Raw genomic sequence first — 23,179 nt, forward strand, 5'->3', positions numbered from 1 at the left:
AAAGCTTGGCACTTCGAATACGGGGAGTGTGGTGAGCTCCCGTTTGTCAGCTCTAGCTTCTCAGGCAGAGATATGAGAGAAGCCTCCCACTGGATGGTAAAACATTTGGGCATCCCCTGGGCAATGTCCTTGCAGGCAGCTAATTCTCTCACACCAGAAGCAACTTGCAGTTTCTCATGTAACGCCTGACACGAAAAAAAATGTACACAATTCAATTTTGGCAATTAAAAAGAGAAAAGGGACAAGAGAAATGTGTATATACTTACACATCTTTTGTTGTTCCTTCAGCATCTAAAAAGAAAAGATCAATAATATATAATTACTATAAACTTAACGGAAGTAACAATGCAAATATACCCCTTTCCCCCTTTTCTTTTTCTTCTGTTTTCCCTCCATTGCTACATGTCCATGATACACTTCAATTATGCCCAGTATCCTTTTGCCATAAAATGTCACTTTCAAAATGTTATCTGTTAAGAGACAAAAATTATTTGTTGGTTTTCTCTCAAAAAAAGTAATTTGTTACAATGCTCATTGTTTTTCGTTACTTTCACCGCCCTTAAAAAAGGCCTTCATAGTTTCAAAGAATAGCATATTATTTGAAAAATTCTGCTCAGTGCCTCTTTAAAAAACCATGAAAAGAAGGGAGAAAGTATTACTCATTATACCAAAAGGCCTATGTTGTTTGTATTTGTTACATAACTTCTCAAATATGACTTGGTTACATGATGGTTGCAAAAAGGATAACTTTCACTCCGCTTGAGCAGCTGAGGGGGAAAAGGAAGGGGCCTGAGGCTGTTAGGAATTGTGGGAGTTGAAGTCCAAAACACCTGGAGGGCCAAAGTTTGCCCATGCCCGTTCTAAGTTACTTCCACATATGGCCTGTTTATGACTGTCACTACCCTTCAATGGGGGCAGGAAGACCTTGGTCTTGCCTGGTACTCACTGATTCTGTAAACAGCAGTTACTGAAAACAAAATCATTATTTGAGCGTGGATCCATAGTCAGCCAAAACAATAACATGAAGATATACAGTATTACCAGAAAATAGAGATTAGCAGGTGTCAGGGGAACTAAAACATCAACAAAATGCTAAACAACTTTGAGGAATGAAAATAAAATGGAGGGCGGAGGCAAAACAATATGATAGACAAGAATATGGAGGGCTGGCTGAAACCTTGAACAGGAACATTTTATGCCGTAACCTTTAATTGCAATCTCATTGCTTTGCTTTGCAGTACTAACAGTTAATAACTTTATTAGCCAGCAAACCATGTCGTGTTCCTTGGGGTATTCATAAAGCATCATGTGCTCCTCCTAGACCACAGCGATTGCTGGTTTCTTCCTGCAGGACTGAATGACACTGAGGGACACCAGGAAGACAAGAAACATTGTGGAGCCTAATATCAATGATACAGCGAGAGAATACAACTCAGGCAGTTCCATGTGAGATAGCATAGCACCAGGGGAGGCAACCCAAAACTTGTCTACTAGGTGCCTATTGACATAACACTGGTAGAGCGCACCATGGGAAAAATTCTGGAAGGAGACCTGTAGGATCCCACCACCTATGGCTTTGTCCAGGCTCTGGGAACTGTTCTTCTGGAGAAGTTCAAGTTGAGTCAGCGAGGTATGGCCTTCTTGCCAGTAGACAAGGAACAACCCAGTGACTTCAGGTTCATCTACACTATGGAATTAATGTGGGTCGACACCACTTGAACTGCCACGGCTCGAGGCTTGGCTCAAAGAGCTGTTGATGAGCTCAGCTCTTCCACCAACCATCATTTCCCAACACCAGCCCCCTCTCTTAGCTTTGCATTCTTTCCAACGCTATGCAGTAGGAATGGGCTTATACCTGTCCCTCAAGATCAGTGGTTCCCAACCTGAGGTCCCCAGATGTTTTTGGCCTACAACTCCCAGTATCCCAGCCAGTTTACCAGCTGTTAGGATTTCTGGGAGTTGAAGGCCAAAAACAACTGGGGACCCCAGGCTGAAAACAACTGATCTAGATGTTGTTCAAATGCAACTCCTATCAGCCTTAATCTACATGGGAAACAGTGAGGATTCACTGTATGCGCAATCCAACAACAAAACCATTAAATTCCCCTGTTCTAATTTTATGGTTTCATAGGACAGACATGTGATTATACCCATGCAGATGAGATCTCTGCTGTGTACATTTTTAAAAGGCTCCAGTTATAGGTGATGAGTCAGGCTCTGAAAACCAGCTGCCCACCAGAGTGGACAAATAACACTATGTTACACAATTATTGTTCCTGGGTTATACATGTCATTTCCTAATTGGTTCTATCATGAAAACATGGGAAAAGTTTATTAAACCGCAAAAACTTTGTTTTCGCATGACATCCTGCAGCACATTTTGCTATAGTTTTTCAGTGAATATCTCACAGTCTCAACCAATACAACATAGCTTGTGGCAGCCACAAAAAGATGTTTCCGGAGTATAACAACTACTTTCAAAGTAAGTACCACACAAGTAAACAGAAAATAATACTTTCAAATCAGGAACAGGAAAAAAAATCAAATTTTGTTACATAGTGTAATCTGAACCCCTATAAAGCAGGTCCTGTGTAAATTGCATTGGAACAAATGGGCTTTGTAATGAGCTTTACTAATAATATAATATAATATAACATATACATATAATATTTATAATATTACAATGTAATACAATATTATAATAATAATACAATATTATAATTATATATTTTATATTACATGTAATATTACTAATAATATTGCAGTCTAATGGTATAGTGCAATATAGTGATCTATAGTACTGATATTGTACTATGCTAATAATATAATATATTGTATGTATGTATGTATATATGTCTTGTAAGCCGCTCTGAGTCTCCTTTAGTGTGAGAAGAGTGGCATATAAACGTTGTAAATAAATAAATAAATAAATAAAACAAAGCCTACATGAGCAAAGTCTGATATGTAATACAAAATCCTATAGTATGATTCCATCTGATATTGAAAGCTAAGCTGAATAGTATTTGGACAGCAGACAACCAACAATACCAATACAATATTTCAGAGGAAGGAACTGGCAAAACACCTATGAGTATTCCTTATCTACAAAAATTCTTATGAAATTCATGGGGTCACTATGTCAACAGGACACTTGAAGGCACACACATATGAGAAAGGGTAGCTGTGTGTGGTACATACACTCTCTTTTCCAACTTTATGTTGAACAAGCAGAGATCAAGTGCAAGACATTTATGTTCTCTGTCCCCAGCCATTCTTTCTGTGTGGGACCATTTTACTAACATTTATTTCAAACACGACAACTGCAGATCATCACTTGCACAATGACTAGAAGTAACATTGCATCACTTCTGCTTTGAGGATTTGGCCAAAACTGACCAGAAAAAAAATCAAAAGATGTTTGAAGTAGTGGGGGCATGTGGGTCTCTTTAGAGAAGAGTTTAGGAGAGGGTTCTACAGGCCACACTTTGGGTCCTCCTATATCCGAGGGTGTGATCCCAGGTTTTCTGTTTAAACTGGATTATATGAGTCCCCACTGTCAGATAATCTGGGATAAACATAAAACCTGGGATCAGATCCTGGGATATAGGTCCTGTCTGGAAGGGTTCTTCCTCTAGATCTGGATACAGAATGATCATAAACTATTCGCAGTATGCAATCTGCCTTATGGTCAGGGCTTCTACAATAATATTTAGAATCTGAAAGATGTGGCCCAAAACATACTTTCCCTCAAATTCTACTCATGAAGATGACTGAAAAATTGGCGCTGCAATCAGATTTGCATGAATAGCATGCTCTGGGTAAAGATTCCATTGTGAGAAAAGAATGATAAATGGCTTAATTTGCCCAGGAAAGTTTTGTCTATTCCCACTTGTGCACAGCACAGTGTTCTACTTCTTGAAGCAGAACCCAAGTCACAACAACTCTTGCTGCAATATTCAGAAACCAGTGCTTGTCTTCATCTACTGCAGTGGTTCCTAACCTTTGTTCATCCTAAGTTTTGAATTTCAACTCCCAAAATTCCTAACATGCCGGCTAAGACAACAGGGGCTTCAAAATGGTGAAGTCAAAAACAACTGGAGGAAACAACAAAGGTTGGAAAATACTGATGTAATGGAAGGAGTGGGAACCTATGGACTGCACATGCCATCAGCCCAGTCAGGTTAGATAATGACCAGGAATCATGTGCCATGCATTTCTTGCCATGATCTATGTCAATACTGACATTTGATGCAAACTGTGTCACTCATTATTACCTGTCACAATCACAACCAGCTGGTAGCAGCCAAGCACTCCACTATGATCTCCCTGCCATTCAGATGGTGATAAGGCTGCACAAAATTCATAAGGTTTATCAGAAAATGGAAACTGATGGGCTAGATCTAGCCCTTGTGAGATCCTACTTAACTACTCCACCAAATCTGTTCATCATTTTGGACTGCAACTCCCAGAATTCCCCAGCTAACATGGCCAATTACCTTACGGACTAGGAGGTTCTGCTAGTTATCCAAAATATAACTTTTCCAAATTCTGTACTCAACTAATAGTTTCTCCAAAGCTCTCTTCTTACAAATGATCATCCAGACAAAGAAGTATTTCAGGTGTTTTAGATCAGGGCTTCTTAAATTTTTCCACTTGCGACCCCTTTCCATCTGATAAATTTTTACATTACCCTCAGACATTTACTGATAACAAATTAGCATCTGCAAGGATTACTTAACAGGCTGATTTTACTTTTTATGAAGTACAGCTGAAGCATTTTCTGTAAGCCCATTGTAAACACTGCACATTGATGCTAACAGATTTCTGTACATGTGAGGTGTTCAAAAACCGTTGCCAGATTTTTCACAGCCCTAACACTGAGCTAAAGGGGACCCCATATGGAGTCAGGATCCACAGTTTAAAAAGCAGTGGCTTAGATAATGCTTAGTCAACTTTATTCAGTTATTAACTGTACGGAATAATGGTTTTCCATGTTTTCTGTACAGTTTAGACTTTAAGCTTGGAAAATACAAGTCGTCTTTGAGGGTTCGTAAATTCAAGGGATGCAATCAACTCAATCAATATTTACCAGTAAATACCCTTCTTTGGTTGGTTGTACAGTAGTTTTCTTGAGCAAGACTTAAAAGAGAGTGCAAAAGTTGACAAACATTTCCCTCTATGGCTTCAAACTATAGGAAAGGCGATTCTACCTGAACATTAGGAGAAACTTCCTAACTGTGAGAGCTGTTCAGTAGTGGAACTCTCTGCCCTGGAATGTGGTGGAGGTTTCTTCTTTGGAGGCTTTTAAACAGAGGCTGGATAGTCATCTGTCAGGGGTACATTGAATGTGATTTTCCTGTTTCTATGTAGGGGGTTGGACTGGTTGGTCCACGAGGTCTCTTCCAACTCTATGGTTCTATGATTCTAAGTCAATCTAAACAGAGGTAGCTTGGGCTATGTTGCCTGGAGGCATCCTCTGTCAGACTACACAGAGAAGCCAATGAAAACCATAAGCACATGGAAAATTTCAACAGAAAGGATGAAACCATAGGCTGGATAGGCATCTGTTGGAGGTGTTTTGAATGCAATTTTCCTACTTCTTGGCAGGGGGTTAGACTGGATGGCCCAGGAGGTCTCTTCCAACTCTATGATTCTATCAGTAGGAACCTCTGATTCCAGTAGTTTTTCAGGAAATATGTCAAGTAATTTTCAGTCAATAAATCCCTCACTTTTAGCCAGAACAATACTACTGCTGGGAAGCCATAGTAGACCTCAGAATTTTTACTTTTAAACAATAAATTTGTTACTCATTACATTTTTAGGAGTAACACAATGCTTGTTTCCCTCCATAGAAAAGGGATACTTTCTTTCTTGACAGAGAGTACCTCCCATGCTGTCCCTCCCATGGCATCTGCCACTGCCTCCCCACCTATGCCACTCCATAGGTATGACAGTCAAGAGTATTGCAGTCAATCTTCAGCTGCTTATGAACAAGCTAGGATATTAAGCCAACCTCAAATTGCAATATACGGCAATAGTCCCACCTGTGACCCACAATAAGGACTAACTTACATAATCAGCCCAATAACACTTATACTTCAGAAGGGAGAAGGGAAATGAAATGGAAAATTCTGACCATTTAACTGACTTTTGGAGTCGGATATGAGTGGAGAATCCAAAAGAAGAGAACAGTAGGTTGTAGTTCAGGGACAACTGCAAACTAACAAAATTGTAACATTGGGAAAAGGCAGTGGACCAGCATTTATGTTTATTGTTATCAAGAAGCCATTCATTAAATGAACTGTTCCCTGCTGTTGATTAAATTCTGCTTAAGTTGCTACTTGAGGGACTATCGTGTCACAGCCACCTGAGCAAGAATTTTTAATAACACACATACACTTTGCTGATTTGAAGCTTCATTATGGGGGGAGGAAGGCAGGCAATAGGAACCCAGCATTTAATACTAACCCAGGGAAGTTGTAATGGGCCCTTCCTTGCTGTCCTTCTGTTGATAACTGAAACAATTTCTGTTCCATCTGGCTTTTGCAAATAACCTTTGCGAAGGACTTTTCAGTATACTGCCCTGAGTCCCTTTTGGGAGAGAGGGCAGTCTAGAAATTATTATTATTATTATTATTATTATTATTATTATTATTATATTACAGTAATCCTTCGCTCCTTCGTGGTTCGCTTTTCGCGGACTAACTGTTTTGTGTTTTTTTTCCTTTCTGAGGCCAATGGACCTCAGAAAAGGAGGCTGGTGTGTGGGCTGGGTCTAAGGCATGGTGGGAAAGGCCTGCTGATCACAAAGTGTGGCCTACTGCACTACCGCAGCTCTAGAAGTGGCTCCAGAGGCCTTTATTGGGTAGACTTGCAGCAGAAGGGGGTAAGGAAACATAAGGGTTAGACTGCACATGCACGCGTGGACACTTCTTATATATGCCCAATGGAAGTGGAGTGCTTTCTAAAAGTTGCTGATCAACTAAAGTAACTGAAGGATTTTGTTTATAAGGTAGAGGGAAAGGGTTATGTAGTGTATAAGTGTGTGGGGAGGGTTTATAAAGACTTAAAATAGTGTAGAACTACTAAAATAATGTATAAATATTAAGATAAATATAGCATCCCTACTTCGCAGATTTTCACTTTTTAATCTTTTTGCGGGTGGTCATGGAATGTAACACCCGCGAAAAGTGAGGGAACACTATATTTTCAGATTTGAATATACAGAATGGGGTATCTTAGAAATGCGACCTATATGTAAACCTGAAACTCCTTTATGCTGCATATACCTTAAATGCAGGTTAAATGAATGTAGTATTTAAACAACTTTGTGCATGAAACAAAGTTTGCATACACTGAACCAGTAGTAAGCAAAGGTAAAATGATCTCATCCACCCGTGTGGATAATTCTGGATCTGGATTCTGAACATTTTGATTTCCTGATATGCAATATTGAACCTGTAGTAGTAGTTCTCTGTAGGGTTAAAACCAGAAAAAGTCTGAAGAATTTTTCATTTGTTTCATTCTTTTGTATCTCATGGAATATTATTAATTGAACAGGATTGGTGTGAAAGCAATTTCCATATTGGAAAAAATATGCTTGGACACCTCAATTAATTAATCAACTTAAATATACTGAAAGTAATAAAGCTGTAAATTGTAATAATTCAAATGTAAGACTATGAGTCTGAAGTTCTCAGGAGGTTGCTCAAGACCTCTTGATGTGAGTCACTATTCTGCCCTTGACTTTTTAAAATTATCTCTCTGCTGGATCACTTCAACTGCAGAAAGACTGTCTGTTCTCACATAAGGAGGCATGTCAAATGCAGTGACCCATGAGGAAAGTCTCCTTTGAGGAATGATCGCTTTTAATCTTACATGCTCTACTTGAAACAGCAACCTTGAAACTTTCTCTGACCTTCCAGTAGGCTCCCCAGCCTGCAATTTGACCTTCACTGTCTCTCCTAGCTCTTATATTGTGAATGCAGACAGACATTCTGCTGCAACAAATAAAAATAAAGCAATAGTAAACACAATGGGACACCGCTCAGCTTCCCTAAAGGGTGCTTCACATACTGCACGATAATCAACTCAGATTTCTCACCAAGGACAGACTCGACAAGAAGCTGACAAATTGATGGCTATGCAAGGCCCATGTTAGAAAACATATCTTTGTTTCATTCATGGTTTAAGATACATACTTAAAGCTCCTTTAAAGTATCCTCTGTTCTCAACTATCTTCTGCAACACAGCACCCCCAGAAATGTCCAATTACAACATGCATCACTAGCAAACACAGCCAATGGCTGCAATTGTTGCAAATGATGGAAATTGTGATCCTAATATCAAGAACAGGGGTCCTCAAACTACGGCCCAGAAGCCGAATACGGCCCTCCAAGGTAATTTACCCAGCCCTCGCTCAGGGTCAACATAAGTCTGAAAGAACTTGAAAGCACACAACAACAATCCTTTCTCATCAGCAAAAGCAGGCCTACACTTCCCATTGAAATACTAATAAGTTTATATTTGTTTAAAAAAAATTCTTCATTTTAATTGTTGTATTGTTTTTAAGTGGGTTTTTATTTTGCACTACAAATAAGATATGTGCATGTGCATAGGAATTCATTCATGCTTTTTTCAAATTATATTCCAGCCCTCCAACAGTTTGAGGGACTGTGACCTGGCCCGCTGTATAAAAAGTTTGTGAACCCCTGATCTAGAAGATGCCAATTTGGGAAAAGCTGGTCCGTATGTTAAGTTGTACTCTATGAAACAGCAGTAGATCTTCATTGTTTCTAAGCCATTAGCTTGGCAATCTGTCATCTGTGACAATTGAAAAGAGGCAGAAACTTGGGAGGCTGTTATGATTTGACCACCCTGCATACACTAGAATGACTATGAGACAAAATATGAGGGTTTTGTAGCTCATATTATGTTGCCCTTTTCTCCAGTTCCAGATAGGTAGAATCTGGCTACTGTCAATCAATAGTGGCAGGATTTTTTTAGCCTATGCTGAGATGTTCCAAGGCTACAGCATATCCTTTAAAACAGATACTAGGTCCAAACCCTGACACAGCATATCTGAAAATACGTGCTGCTCATTATAAACGTTTCTATTATATGACCTGGTCTTACTTTGTTCCTTCTCTGATCTGCATAATCCTTCTGGCCATAGAAATACCTTGTTTATCGAGTGTTGTTGTTGCCTACCTTGACATTATTTCTGACTTATGGTGACCCAAAGGCAAACTTTTCACGTGATCTTCTCAGCATGATTTGTTTAGAGGCAGCTTGCAATTGCCCTCTTCACTTGTGGTGTGACAAAGGACCTCATCAGATGGAGGACCAGAAGCCGGGGGACAGGATATGACTTACCCAAAGTCACCTAGTGGTTTCCATGGCCAAGTTGGAATTGAAATCCTGGGCTCCTTGAAACCAAACCCAATTAAACTACTACACTACCCTGTGTAGCTTCATAAAGAGTACATTCTCTATATGTCATTCCATTTTGTCCGGTTTGAAATAGGCAGAGTGCTTTATCCATATGGTTTTTAACAATCATTTTTGTAAGCAGATTATACTTTCCAGAAATATATACATGTAACTTTATTTGCATAATTTGATCAGAAAAATATGATTTTCTTTGTAACAAAATACTACCTAATTATTATTCACCGCATGCAACCCCCAGTTCAGAGTAGAGAAGTTTATAAAGAAACACAATCCCTCTTCCAGCTAGAACTATTTTTATTTTATATTCTAGTGGAAGATCAAGACTCAACCTCAGGATATTTTTCAACCCATTAGCGATGATGGAAAGACTAAGACAATAGCTTTTATCCCTTGATCCATGAAGATCGATATTTCAATACAACCTAGAATACCTCCAGAAGCTATGTACAACGCAGATGATTTAAACTGCAAGTTCTCTTTTTTAAGCAAAATTAGTGACTACCTCTGGTAAGGGTTTCCAGCTCTTCTGTCCTTAATACCATTATAGCAATAAGAATTACCACTCTCTACTGTCTAGAGCAGTGGTTCCCAACCTTGAAGCAACTGTGGGCCACTGAGGCAAAATGTACATCATGGACCTCTTCCCACCACCCACACACAAAGTGTGCTCTATCCCTTTGCCCTAGCCAAAGGGAGAGAGTACCCATGTGCTTTCTTACTTTCCTTGCTTCTACACAAGGAGCCAGTGATGATGGAGCTATTCCTGGCCTCTGCTTTCGCTGACCTACAGCCTTTGGCTGGCTCTTCCTCCTTGCAATCCAACCTGCGAATGGGGTTGTCTCAAAATATGGGAATTGGGAAGCCTACTTAAAATGACTGGAAAACTGCCTGCTGCAGGGAGAGAGTGAATGTGCCTGCAGCTCCTGTCTCCTCTAGAGTTGAAACAACTTTAAGGAAGCTTTAATTCCGGTCTCCTCTACAGACAGAAGGAAAACAATTGCAGAAAGACTGGTATCTTAACTTTTATGCTTTTAATCCAGGACTTAATGAAGGATATAATGACAAACAATGCCTAAAACGATGGGAAGGGGGGCCTGTGGGAAGCCCCCCCCCCCCCCAAATTGGCACCAATGGGCTGGATAGAAAATGAATATTGCAGTTTCCTAGATCGAAAATGAATTTCTGTCCTTAATTTGGGAGGCTCCCAAAAAATGGATCGGGACCTCCATTGAAATCTAGGGCACCAAAACAGATCGTGGTTTACCTGGATTACACAAACCTATTGGCTACAAGCATGGACTGGTTCCATCCAACAGGTTCCTACATTAAAAAAATACTAAGACTGCCATCCAGCTAACAAAGCAGAGAGCAGTTCCATATTATGGCTTTCAAGCCTCCAAAACACAGCTTAGTTCTATGAAGGTCTTTGAAGACATTTCCATATCTTCAAATGCTTCTTATACGAGTATTTGACAACTGACAGGAGAGAACTGCTGAAGAAACTTGTAGACCAGTTGGACCATCCTAAGGTTACATCTGGTGGGTCAGAGGTTCCCTATCTCTCTTAAAAAAACAAATGAAAATGCAAATATCTCCCATAAAACCCTACAGGAAAAAAATAAACTAGAAGAGGAAAAACAATGGTACATTTGAATGAGAAGCACATCCTGCCTTCTGAGAGGAGGCCAAAGGATATCAGGGGGTTGCACCATCTGCCTGCAAGGAGAAGGCATGACTGGTCTCATCAGTCAGTTGAAGATGGAGTGGCACTAAGGTGCTCTTCTTCTCTCCTCCCTGCCACAAAAAACACTGAATTCTAATTGACATTTACCCTGGAACTAAAACGCTGAAGATAAACATACTGCCCCATCTATCAGCTGGAGAGCTAATAGCTTGCAGTTATATGGATGTGATGTGCGTGTTATGAAAAACCTACTGAAAGCCTCCTTGAAGAGCAGTCAGTTGGAAATCAGATTGTAAGTCTTCTAAATGAATAAATACACTTGACCTTGTCCGGTTCCTAGGAAATAAGAGCTCAGCTGTCCTCCTGGTCTTCCTTCTATTCCCAGGAAAAATGCACAAGAGGCAATCTTCTGGCTCTCATCCATTCAAATAGGGAACACATGGTGCTCTATATGTGGGCAAGAAACATCTACTTGCATGGGCAACAGCTGAAAAATTGCAAGTGACAGCCAGGGTAAAGTCCAATTAAACTTGTCACTAGCCTCATCTATTATGCTTTTGTAACACAGACTCCCACAATACTCCGGTTTGGAGCAATCAACATTATTTTCTTCCGGTGTGTTTACTCCTTCTCATAAGAAGGGTCATTTTCTTTTTGTAAATCTGTTGTTTAAAGAAATTTCAGAGCAAGAATGGTCAAATTCCATCTTGGCTGATTTTGTAATTATCAGACCAAAATGAAATGCAACCATATAATGATTGTAATAGAAAATAACAATCCTTATATAATGAAAGGTTAGGTAACATCACCAAGCAGGGACAACACCTACAAAAGTAATTTCTGAGACAATAGAAGTTGAAAAGTAAGTCATTTCATCAGCTGTTTTCTGGAGTTTTTGTGACCACCAAGGACACTCAAAGAATTTTATTTTTCTAAGTAGCTCACACACAGAGAAGCCATCTACTATGGAAAGAGGCCTAAAGAGACCATCCACACCACAGAATTATAGCAGTTTATACCATTATAATTGCCATGGATTCATTCTATAGAGTCCTGGGATTCGTAGTTTGTTGTGGCACTAGAGCTCTCTAACAGTGATGGGTCAAAATCTCTCAGAATTACAAATCCCAGGATTCCATACCATTGAGCAATTGCACTTAATGTGGTATAAACCTGCTATAATTCTGCAAGTGAGGATGCAGTTTAGGCCCCATCTACACTGTCATATAATGCAGTTTCAAACTGCATTGTTTGGTCTGTGTAGACTGACTTAAATAATGCTGTTTAATATAATAATGCATCATATATATATAATGCATTATATAAATCTACACTGACCAAATTGCATTATATGGCACCGTATATCGGGTCTCAGTCAAAAACCCAATAAAATGAAATTAAAAGAAGTGAAGGATATGATTCACAGCTTCTGTGTCCATCTCAGAAGACTGAGAAATCTTTTCTAACCTCCTTTTTATAAATTAAAATATTTGTAAGACCCTTTTTCAGTCTTGCAATTCAAAGAAGTGCAGTAAAAACAAAACAAAACAAACTGACTCTTAGGAAAATTCTCATCTTGTAATAAGATAATCTTCACAGATATAGAGTATGAAGACAAAGATAGCACATGACATAATGTCTGGATATACACTACCACATGATGCAGTTTAGAACAGAAGTATCTGGTCAGTGGAGACTCAAATGATGCAGTTAAATGCAGTTAAACTGCATTCCATTAATCTTCAACACTAACTATACAATACAGTTCCAAACTGCATTATATAGTAATGTAGAGTCAGCCAAAGTCTAAGCAAAAGTACAGTTGTAAAGCATGAGAAAAGTCCCTTTTACGCAACTCAAGCAGCTTTTCTTTAGCACTCAAATTATGACTACATTTTAACTGCATCTCAGTTAAAAATCTTAAAGATTTTCAGGAACTGGATTAATGCTACTTGGGAGGTCAGCTGTACCCCTCAAACAACCTGTTGGTTACCACATTTTATTTTTAATTACATGAAAACTTCAACCGGTTCCCATTTTTGCCACGACATTTACATTACAATAATTCATGACTTGATGTAAGTAATGTACTCAGTAATGTACAACACATGATAACAAAACCAACCATTCTCTAGCATATGACCTAGATGAAAATGTTTAATCTTCCTCTTAACTGTTAGCTAATTACTTCAAATTACGTAACATGTTTGCAAAATGCAAGTTTGCAAGCTTTGTGAACATTTTTGCAAAGATAAGGCTTCAGAGTTCCTGGAACTCAAGCTCATTTAGCATCTGGGCAGTGTTTGATTTATCCAAGTAAATCTTTTATTAAAAAAAACGTATTTATTCTCAACAAATAGCAAATTTATGTTTGTAAAGACTATTTCCACCTAATTTACTCCTTGTTCTAATGGGGGTCAGAGTCCACGTTAAATGGCTCTTGTACTTCATTCAAGGACAGTTATAAATGTATGCTGGCAGATTTTCCCAACCTGGTGTATTTAAAATGTGTTTGATGTGGGTACTGAATACTCCAACACATCTGGAGTGGAAGGCTTTCATGGCTGGAATCACTGGGTTGCTGTGAGTTTTCCAGGCTCTATGGCCATGTTCCAGAAGCATTATCTCCTGATGTTTCGCTCGCATCTATGGCTGGCAACCTCAGAGATTGTGAGGTTTGTTGGAAACTATGCAAGTGGGGTTTCTATATTCGTGGAATATCCAGGGTGGGAGAAAGAACTCTTGTCTGTTTGAAGCAAGTGCGACTGTTACAATTCACACTTTCATTCCAAAGATATATAAACTTCATTTGCCTAGTTTCCCACAGACCTCACAACCTCTGAGGATTCCTGCCAAAGGTGTGTGAGAGACATCAGGAGAGAATGCTTCTGGAACATGGCCATACAGCCCAGAAAGCTCACAACAAGCCAACATCTGGAGTTTTCCAGACTAGAAAGGCTGTTTAAATATCTTTAGTCAAAGTGAGCCGTCAGTTCAAGTGATGTCAAACCGCATAGAAGTGAACCCAAGAAGACTTGAGTTGTCCTAGTGAAAGAGGATGTCAAAAAGGCATCTCTTCCTATTAGATGGATTTATTGGACACATTTAGTTAGAATTTTGTCTCACTAGCAACAATTTATCTTCCAAATTCCATTATTCCATAGCACTGAGCCATGGCAATTAAAGTAGTGTCAGTTCATCTACAGTGTAGATCAGTGGTTCCCAACATTGGTCCATGGACCACCAGTGGTTTGCAAGAACGAAAATATGGTCCGCGGCCTCATCATTACTACATCGTTGCCTTGAAAGTACGCGGCAACAAGAGCGACTGATCTCACAAAACCCTCTTATGGTGCCAAAGCAACAGGGATATTAGAAGGGGAGAGGCTGACTACCCACAAAAGATTACTACTACCACATCAGCTCTAGATTATTAAATATGGTTTTCTGTGGGCGAGCAGATGGTGACTACTGGATGGCATATGTTCTATATCAGAAACTAGAGCTGATGCAGTCTATCCAATGCAGTTTTCTGAATCAGCCCGCCAAATAACCAAACCGAATCTAAAGTTGACCAAAAACTGATTCGTAACCTTTCAGTACTAATGTTGGAAAGTGGTCCCTGGTCAAAGTGGTCCCTGTAAAAAAAAAAGTTGGGAACCACTGGTGTAGATGTACCCTCGGCTTATGAATTAAACCACACCGAGTTCAGTAAGACTTATCCATAGGTAAGCATGTACGAGACTGGAGAATGCAAGCATATTTGGGAAATACATGCCACTTCGACAGTTACTGTAAGTTTAAATAATTACAACCTAATATTATATAGATAATAATGTCATAAAAATAACAAAACACTTTTTAAAAGGGATTACCATGAAGCACATCCAGTTCCAGGATTGCCCGAGAAAAGCTCTCATGGGATCATAACAGCTTGGAGTCATGGGATAGTTTCTTGATTGATTATAGAGCAGCATAATGTGAAATGTGAATGGATCATAAATTCAATTGAGCAGGCTGACGCTAGATCACAAGTTTTGAAAATTATATCAAGAGGTCGTTGGAGATGTGAAATGTTGATTAAGGGATGGTTATTGGTCATATTTTGTGTCAGAGTGAAGCTTCCCTGACTTTAATTGCCACAGACTTGAATCAGAATCACTGCAGCCACTAATATAAGTGTTATTCATAAAGGACTTTGCATTCATGTGCTGACAAAGAAGCACATGAATGCAAAGTCAGTCATTCCCACCCTGAGCCATCTGCATGTTAAGTGGCTGAAAAGAAAGAGCCTTTTATAGTATGGGGGAAAGAGGATGCAGGGATAATTTTCAAGGTGACAGGGAATATATCATGGACTCCAGCAGACATAGAGAAGTCACACCAAACGATCAGCTGCAGGGAAGGGTCATAACTATTTTCAATCCATCTCCTGCTCCCTCCTGCCTACATCCTTAGCCAAGGAGGCAAAAGGTTATGCCCAGTGAGGCACTTGATAGCCAAGACAGGCATTCTGCTCTTGCCTTAGAACAAGACAGACTTCATGTGGAATCTCTCCCATCTGGATATTTAGTTATGTGTGTTTCTTGAAGTTGTCCATCAACTTATGGTAACCCTATGATGAATTCCTTCCTCTGCAGCACCGGACATCAATTGGGTGCATCTGCACTGTAGAATGAATGCAGTTTGACCCCACCTTAACTGCTATGACTCAGTGCTAATCATCAGAGTTTTGGTTTTACGAGGGCTTTAGTCTGCCAAAGAATACTGGTACCTCACAAAATTATAACTTCTAGGATTCCATAGTAAAGATAAAGATTTCCCCTTGATATTAAGTCTACTTGTGTCTGACTTGGGGGGGGGGGGAGTTGCTCCTCTCCATTTCTAAACCAAAGAGCTGGCATTGTCCGTAGACACCTCCTAGGTCATGTGGCCAGCATGACTGCATGGAGTGCTGTTACCTTCCTGCTGGAGTGGTACCTATTGATCTACTGCCATGATTGCCCAGCCTAATCGACCATCGGATTGAATCTCAGCACTTTGAATCTCAGCACTTTGCCCCAGCCCTTGCCCTATAAACTGTTTTTGCACAAGCCCATGCCCAGCCCTCTCTCATTTTGATCTGCCCACCATAGTCCTGCTTCTGACTATTGAGATTGGCTTTGATTTATTCTAATGATGTTTTATATCTTACTGTTTTAAATTGTGTCATTAGATTGTTTATATGTTTATTGTGTTTTTAATATGTTTTACTGGTCTAACTTCCTTGTTGCTAGGCTTGTCCCACTTGTAAGCCACCCGAGTCCCTTCAGGAAGATGGTGGCGGGATTTAAAAATAAAGTTTTTGAACAGCTAGGTTGGCAGAAGCAGGGGCTGACAGAGGGAGCACACTCCACTCCCTGGATTTGGATGGCCAACCTTTCGTTCAGCAAGTTTGGCAACTCAGCTGTGTAACCTGCTGTGCCATCAGAGTGTCCTAGCAGGGATTCCATAGCACTGAACAAAAGTGGTGCCAAACTGCACCAATTCTACAGTATGTAGAGATGCATCTCAAGTACCAACCAGGGCTGATTCTGCTTGGCTTGCACCATCAGATGCAACTGGGTGCCTATACTGTGCTGAGGCACCTGATTTCCATCTAGCAGAGCATACTTTGGAAAGCATACTTTGGAAAGTCTCCTCTGCTTGACTATGAACACACACTAGGAGAGGAAAAGGGGGAACTTGACAAAAAAAGACCCCAAGCTTTGTTTTCTGTTTCTTGAAGAGGGTGATGGTGGGAGAAAACAAGGGGGAGAAGGATTCTGAAATAAACCACAGCTGTGGACCATACATCCAAACACACACAAGTCAAGTTTAAATGCCCAGCATCTCTCAAAGCAGTCAAGCTGGATCAAGCGACACTGAGGGTGCATCTGTAGAAGTAATGCAATTTGACACTGCCTTGACTGATGTGGCTCAAGGCTACAGGAATTACAAGGTCTTTAACCTTCTCTGCCAAAGAGTGCAGCATTGAGCCATGGCAGTTAACATTATTTTATTTATTTAGGTAGGTAGGTAAAAGTTTCCCCTGACATTAAGTCTAGTCGTGTCTGACTCTGGGGGGTGGTGCTCATCTCCATTTCTAAGCCAAAGAGCTGGTGTTGTTCGTAGACACCTCCACAACACCTCATGTGGCCAGCATGACTGTGTGGAGCACCGTTACCTTCCTGCTGGAGCGGTACCTATTGATCTACTCACATTTGCATGTTTTTGAACTGTTAGGTTGGCAGGAGGTGGGGCTAACAATGTGAGCTCACCCCAATCCCCGGATTCAAGAAGCCATTGAAATCCACAAGCATGTGGACAATTTCAACAGAAAGGAAAAAACCATGAAAATGAACAAAATCTGGCTACCAGTATTAAAAAAAACTCTAAAATTACAACAGCAAAACAGCAGAGAGGAAACAACCAGGCACATCTCAACACCTCTCAACAGGGGATTTTCCCAGGCTTAGGCAGGCCTTCAAATGCTAATGAAGGTGGTCAGTTGAAACATTCACACCTAGCTCCAGCAGGGAAGAGCTCCTTGCCCCACCCCAGCCATTCCACAGATATATAAACCCATTGTCCTAATTCCAACAGACCTCACTACCTCTGAGGATGCTTGCCATAGATGCAGGCAAAACGTCAGGAGAAATGCCTCTAGAACATGGCCCTATAGCCTGAAAAAACCCACAAGAACCTAGTGTTTCCAGCCATGAAAGCCTTCGACAATACAGCCGACCTTTCGGTCAGCAAGCTCAGAAGTTTAACCCACTGCATCACCGGGAGGGGGGGGGGGGATTATTTATTTACTTCATTTCTACCCCGCCTTTCTAACCCCTCAGGGAACTCAAGGTGGCTTACAACTCTGGCAAGAATTCAATGCCGGTAAAATAAATTATAAAACTATAAAAACATCCCCTTAGATAAAACCAATTAAGAGTTAATATAAAACACATAAAAACAGTATACATATTAACAAATAAAGTGCATAATTCCAGTCATTCCACAATGTAGATCAATCCTGGGCCAGCTAATCACTTCCCAACAAAGGATTCCCCTAAGCAGTAAGAAGCCAGACCTTAAAACTGCTAGGCCATTAAATGCAAATCAACGTGGCCAACTGAAACATTCACAACCACCTCCAACAGACAAGAGTTCTTTCTCTTGCCCTGGACATTCCACAGATATATAAACCCCATTTTCCTAGTTTCCCACTGACCTCACAATCTCTGAGGATGCCTGCCATAGATGCAGGTGAAACGTCAGGAGAGAATGCTTCTGAACATGGCCATACAACTGGGAAAACTCACAGCAACCCAGTCCTGGGCCAACTCAGGGCCTCTGGGTGTTTAAAACTTCAACTCCCACAATTCCTAATAGCCTCAGGCCCTTTCCCTTCCCTCCTCAGCCACTTAAGCCTGTTAGGAATTGTGGGAACTGATGTCCAAAACACCTGGTATGAATCAGATATGGGTAAACCCAGGCCCTAGAGCTGGAGAGGAGGTGCTTTTTTCTCAGGCCCTCCTCTCTCACATCATCCTATTATTCCTTCCTTCTCTCTTTACTTTCTCTCTCCCTTCTTCCTTCCCCTCCACTCTTTTGTCCTTCCTTCCTTTCCTCTATCCCTCTTTTTTCTTCCACCCTTTCATCCTTCCTTCCTTCCCTTTTGTCTTTCCTTCCTTCCCTCCCTCCCTCCCTCCCTCCCTCTCTCATCCTTCCCTTCCTCCCTTTCGTCCTTCCTGCTTTCCTTCATCCTTCCCTTCCACCCTTTCATCCTTCCTTTCTTTTTGTCTTTCCTTCCTTCCCTCTTTCCTCCCTCCATCTCTCACTCCCTCTTTCTCCTTCCATCCTTCTGTCCTTCCTCTCTTTTCCTTCCTCCTTCCCTTCCACCCTTTCATCCTTCCTTCCTTCTCTCTTTCCTTTCTCTCTCCCTTCTTCCTTCCTTCCCGTCCACTCTTTTGTCCTTCCTTCCCTCTCTCCCTCTTTCTCCTTCCACCCTTCATCCTTCCTTCCCTCCCATTTGCCTTTCCTTCCTTCCCTCTTTCCTCCCGCCTTCCCTCCATCTCCCATCCTTACCTTCCTCCCTTTGGTCCTTCTCTTTTTCCTTCCTCCATCCCTTCCTTCCTTCCATCCTTCCTTTCTACCCTTTCATCCTTCCTTTCCGTTTGTCTTTCCTTCCATCCCTCTTTCCTCCCTTCATCTCTCATTCCCTTTTTCCTTCCATCCTTTTGTCTTTCTCTTTTTCCTTCTTCCATCCTTCCCTTCCAACCTTTCATCCTTCCTTCTCTCTTTCCTTCCTTCCATAACCAGCCAGCCAAGTCCTCCAAGTCAGAAAGTTTGCCCCCCCCCTTTGTGTGTGTGTGTGTGTGTGTGTGTGTGTGTGTGTCAGGAGCGACTTGAGAAACTGCAAGTCGCTTCTGGTGTGAGAGAATGGGCCGTCTGCAAGCACGTTGCCCAGGGGACTCTCGGATGTTTGGATGTTTTACCATCCTTGTGGGAGGCTTCTCTGTTTGCCCATGCCTGGTGTAGATGCACCCGAAGTTTCCACCCAGTTCTAGAAGCCCTGTCTCCAAAAAAGAGCAAACGAGACGGAGGTTCGGCTTCACTCAGGAGTCTTCTCGCTCTCGAAAGAGAAGAAGGAGAAAGAGAACGAAGGGGAGAAAGCGTGCCTTCCCTTCCTGCCCTTCCCGACCCTCTCTTTTGGGTGTTCCTTGCCCTCTCCTCCCTCAACAAGCTCCCGCATCCCCTTTCCCGGTGGATCCTGCCGCTTTCCTGTCCTTCCTCCTCCTCCCTTGTTTGCCCACCTCTTCCCTCCCTCCTCACCTCGGCTGCCTGTTGTAGTGGCCGTGGACTTCCCGCAACCCATCTCTTCGTAGTATTGCCCGGCTTTGCTTACTTGCAGGAGGAGGAGGAGGAGAAAGAAGAGGAGGCGAGAGCGTCCCCAGGTGGAAGTGAGGCGGGACCAGGGCCCACGCAGCCGCTCCGCCTCCCGGCAAAGGCTCTGCCCCGACTCAGCCGCCCAAGACGGTGGATGCGCCAGGAGCCAAGGGAGGCGGACCCAAGCCGGCGCCGAAGGTACCCTCCTCCTTTCCTTCCTCCTCCTTTTCCCCACCCGTCGCCTTGGCAACAGCGCTGGCCTATCAGCGGCCCCTGCATCCTGAACCGCGCCCTCCCATTGGCCCGAGCGGAAGTGAGCGGGAATTCGAAAGGGAGGAAAAGATGCTCAAGTCGCTTTTGCTTCCCTGACTTTGAATCCTTCAACAAAGCTAAACAGAACCCCACATTTTCAGCTTTGAACTGGGATATAGGGCAGTGTGGATTCAGACAACCCAGGGCCCTTCCACACAGCCCTATATACCAGAATATCAAGGCAGAATTATTTATTTATTTATTTGCAACATTTATATGCTGCCCAGGGCCGTAGCCAGAAAAAAATTTCGGGGAGGGTTGCCAATTTTTTTTTGGGGGGGGGTTGAAATTTGGGGGGGGTGAAAATTTCGGGGGGGGGTTGAAAATTTTGGGGTGGGTGGGGTTGAAACCTGCGTCCTAGCTCACGCTGAAGCAAAGAGCACAGCAGGGGGCAGAGCATCCTTCAATAGCCTGCAGCTCCACCCCTGTCAACCACCTCCACCAAGTCTGGCCTCCTTAATGAGAGCATTTAACACCCCCCCCCCCCAACTTGGTTGCTTCACTACATCGGCTATTGCTGCAAGTAATGACAGTGTGAATAAATTGTCAATATTTGCTTGAGATAGTGCTTACAGTTCTGGAGGGATTCTTATTTTTTTGCATCTCATAGACTTAGCATGGGGATTTGGTTAACCAGTTAAAATTCATGAGTAAACCGGGTTTTTTAAAAAAATCTGAAACATTTCGGGGGGGGGGTTGAACCCCTAAAACCACCCCCTCGCTACAGGCCTGATGCCGCCCTTCTCACTCCGATGGAGACTCAGAGCGGCTTACAAGTAAAAAGTAAATACAATATATTATTGTTATCATAGCACAATATTAACATTATATATTAAAAGGTAAAAGTTGTTCCCTAACATTAAGTCCAGTCATGTCTGACTCTGGGGTGTGGTGCTCATCTCCATTTCTAAGCTGACACCTCCAAGGTCATGTGGCCAGCATGACTGCATGGAGTGCCATTATCTTCCCACCAGAGCGGTACCTATTGATCTACTTGCATTTGTATGTTTTCGAACTGATATGTTGGCAGAAGGTGGACCTAATGACAGGAGCTCACCACACTCCCTGGATTTGAACTGCCAACTTTTTATTCAGCAAATTGAGCAGCCCAGCAGTTTAACCTCCTGTGCCACTGGGGGCCCTTTTAGACACTATAAGTTACAGCAAAACAGATACTGGAATAACTTGGTTTCATTAGAATATACATTTGGATATTGTTTTGAATATCCAGCAGGGACTACAAATGTTTGCAAACTGCTCTGGAGATATCTACACACTGAAGAATTTATGCTGTTTGACACCACTTTAACATAACCTAGAGACCACATGACCTAAGCCAGCTCTTTGGCTTAGAAATGGAGGTGAGCACCACCCTCTAGAGTCAGACACAACTAGACTTAATGTCAGGGAAAACCTTTGTGGCGGAATGAAAATCACATGTAATTCAAGTCTTTATCAATTCACGTACTGTCTTGCTAGAAAAAAAGATATGTCACACAGATTATCAGTAAAGAATAAGGTGTTTACCCTTTGTTATGCAGAACAACATATATACAGTTATGTGAACAATTGCACTGACTTACACAGTGTCCTTTGAGAGAGATTCAAAATGGTCCTTGGGTATCCATGTGAAGAATCTTCTTCCAGCAGCCCAGAAGCAGAAAATACTGTCTTGGTAAGCCCCCTGCACAGAAAATCTAAACATGTAAGAGTTGCCAAAACTCCCAGGCTCAGCTAGCCTCTTGGGCGTGCTCCAACCAATCAGTTTCATGCTTTGCATTTTTCAGTTAACACACTCACCAACTGGTTTTTACATGCTCCAACAACATTTACCTTTACTTTTATAATGTTTAAAAGCATCTGTTACCACAAAGTATTTTTAATACATAACATAAATGGTTTCTCTAAATGCAAATAGCACACCATATGTTCAAGTTGTACTTAGAATAGCTGAGTTGTGCACATGTTAAATAACCCTTGCAATAAAAACAATTGCATTGCATTTTTGAAGCTTTTTCTTTCTTGCTTGCCTCACATGGTTCCTAAAAGGTTCTCAGGTTACTTGAAAAGTAGAGGGTCACATTCTTTATTCAGGCCCATCAGCAAACAACAGAAATCTCCAGGGCAGAATTGGAATGGCTGCAATTACATTCATGGACAAAAATGCATATGTTGCATTATTGCCAATGATGTAAACAAAATAAGTGGATCATTTGTTGAAACAAAAAACAAGGAGAGGAGGATGATCCAAATGCACTGATTCCAAGCTGCAAACTTTCTTCTCCTTGGATTTCTCTGAGAGCATCCCAATCCCGATTTCCTACTCCTGGACTGCAACTCCCAGCAATCCTCCAGATAGATAAAATAGATAGATTAGATCAGGGGTCCTCAAACTTTGTAAACAGAGGGCCAGCTCACAGTCCCTCAAACTGTTGGAGGGCCGGATTATAATTTGAAAAAAAATATGAATGAATTCCTATGCACACTGCACATATCTGATTTGTAGTGGGAAAAACACTTAAAAACAATACAATAATTAAAATGAAGAACAATTTTAACAATATAAGTTTAATATTTCAATGGGAAGTGTGGGCTTGCTTTTGGCTGGTGAGATAAGATTGTTGTTGTTTTGTACTTTCAAGTAATTTCAGACTTAGGTTGAACCTGAGTGAGGGCCGGGTAAATGACCTTGGAGGGCTGTATCTGGCCCTTGGGCCCTTTGAGGACCCCTGGATTAGATAGAGATAGATAGGTAAGTAGGTAGATTGATCCAGAGGACTGCTGAGGGTTGCAGTCCAAGAATAGGTAGGGAAGGAAGGAAGGGGA

The 23,179-nt window shown here is 41.5% G+C and overlaps 1 protein-coding gene across 1 annotated transcript in view; it reads right to left on the bottom strand.

Annotated features, from left to right (window-relative positions):
• The window catches only part of C5H12orf75 (chromosome 5 C12orf75 homolog), a 36,954-nt gene that overhangs the window by 12,133 nt on the left and 1,642 nt on the right, over positions 1–23,179 (bottom strand). Inside the window, exons 2-3 of the mRNA XM_067468510.1 lie at positions 19,988–20,283; positions 267–291 (exon numbers count right to left, since the gene is read on the bottom strand). Of these exons, the coding sequence (XP_067324611.1) occupies positions 267–291; positions 19,988–20,283 (321 nt within the window). The remainder of the gene's footprint in view (positions 1–266; positions 292–19,987; positions 20,284–23,179) is intronic.

Source organism: Anolis sagrei, chromosome 5 (assembly GCF_037176765.1).
Source record: "Anolis sagrei isolate rAnoSag1 chromosome 5, rAnoSag1.mat, whole genome shotgun sequence".
Taxonomy (NCBI): Eukaryota; Metazoa; Chordata; class Lepidosauria; order Squamata; family Dactyloidae; genus Anolis; species Anolis sagrei.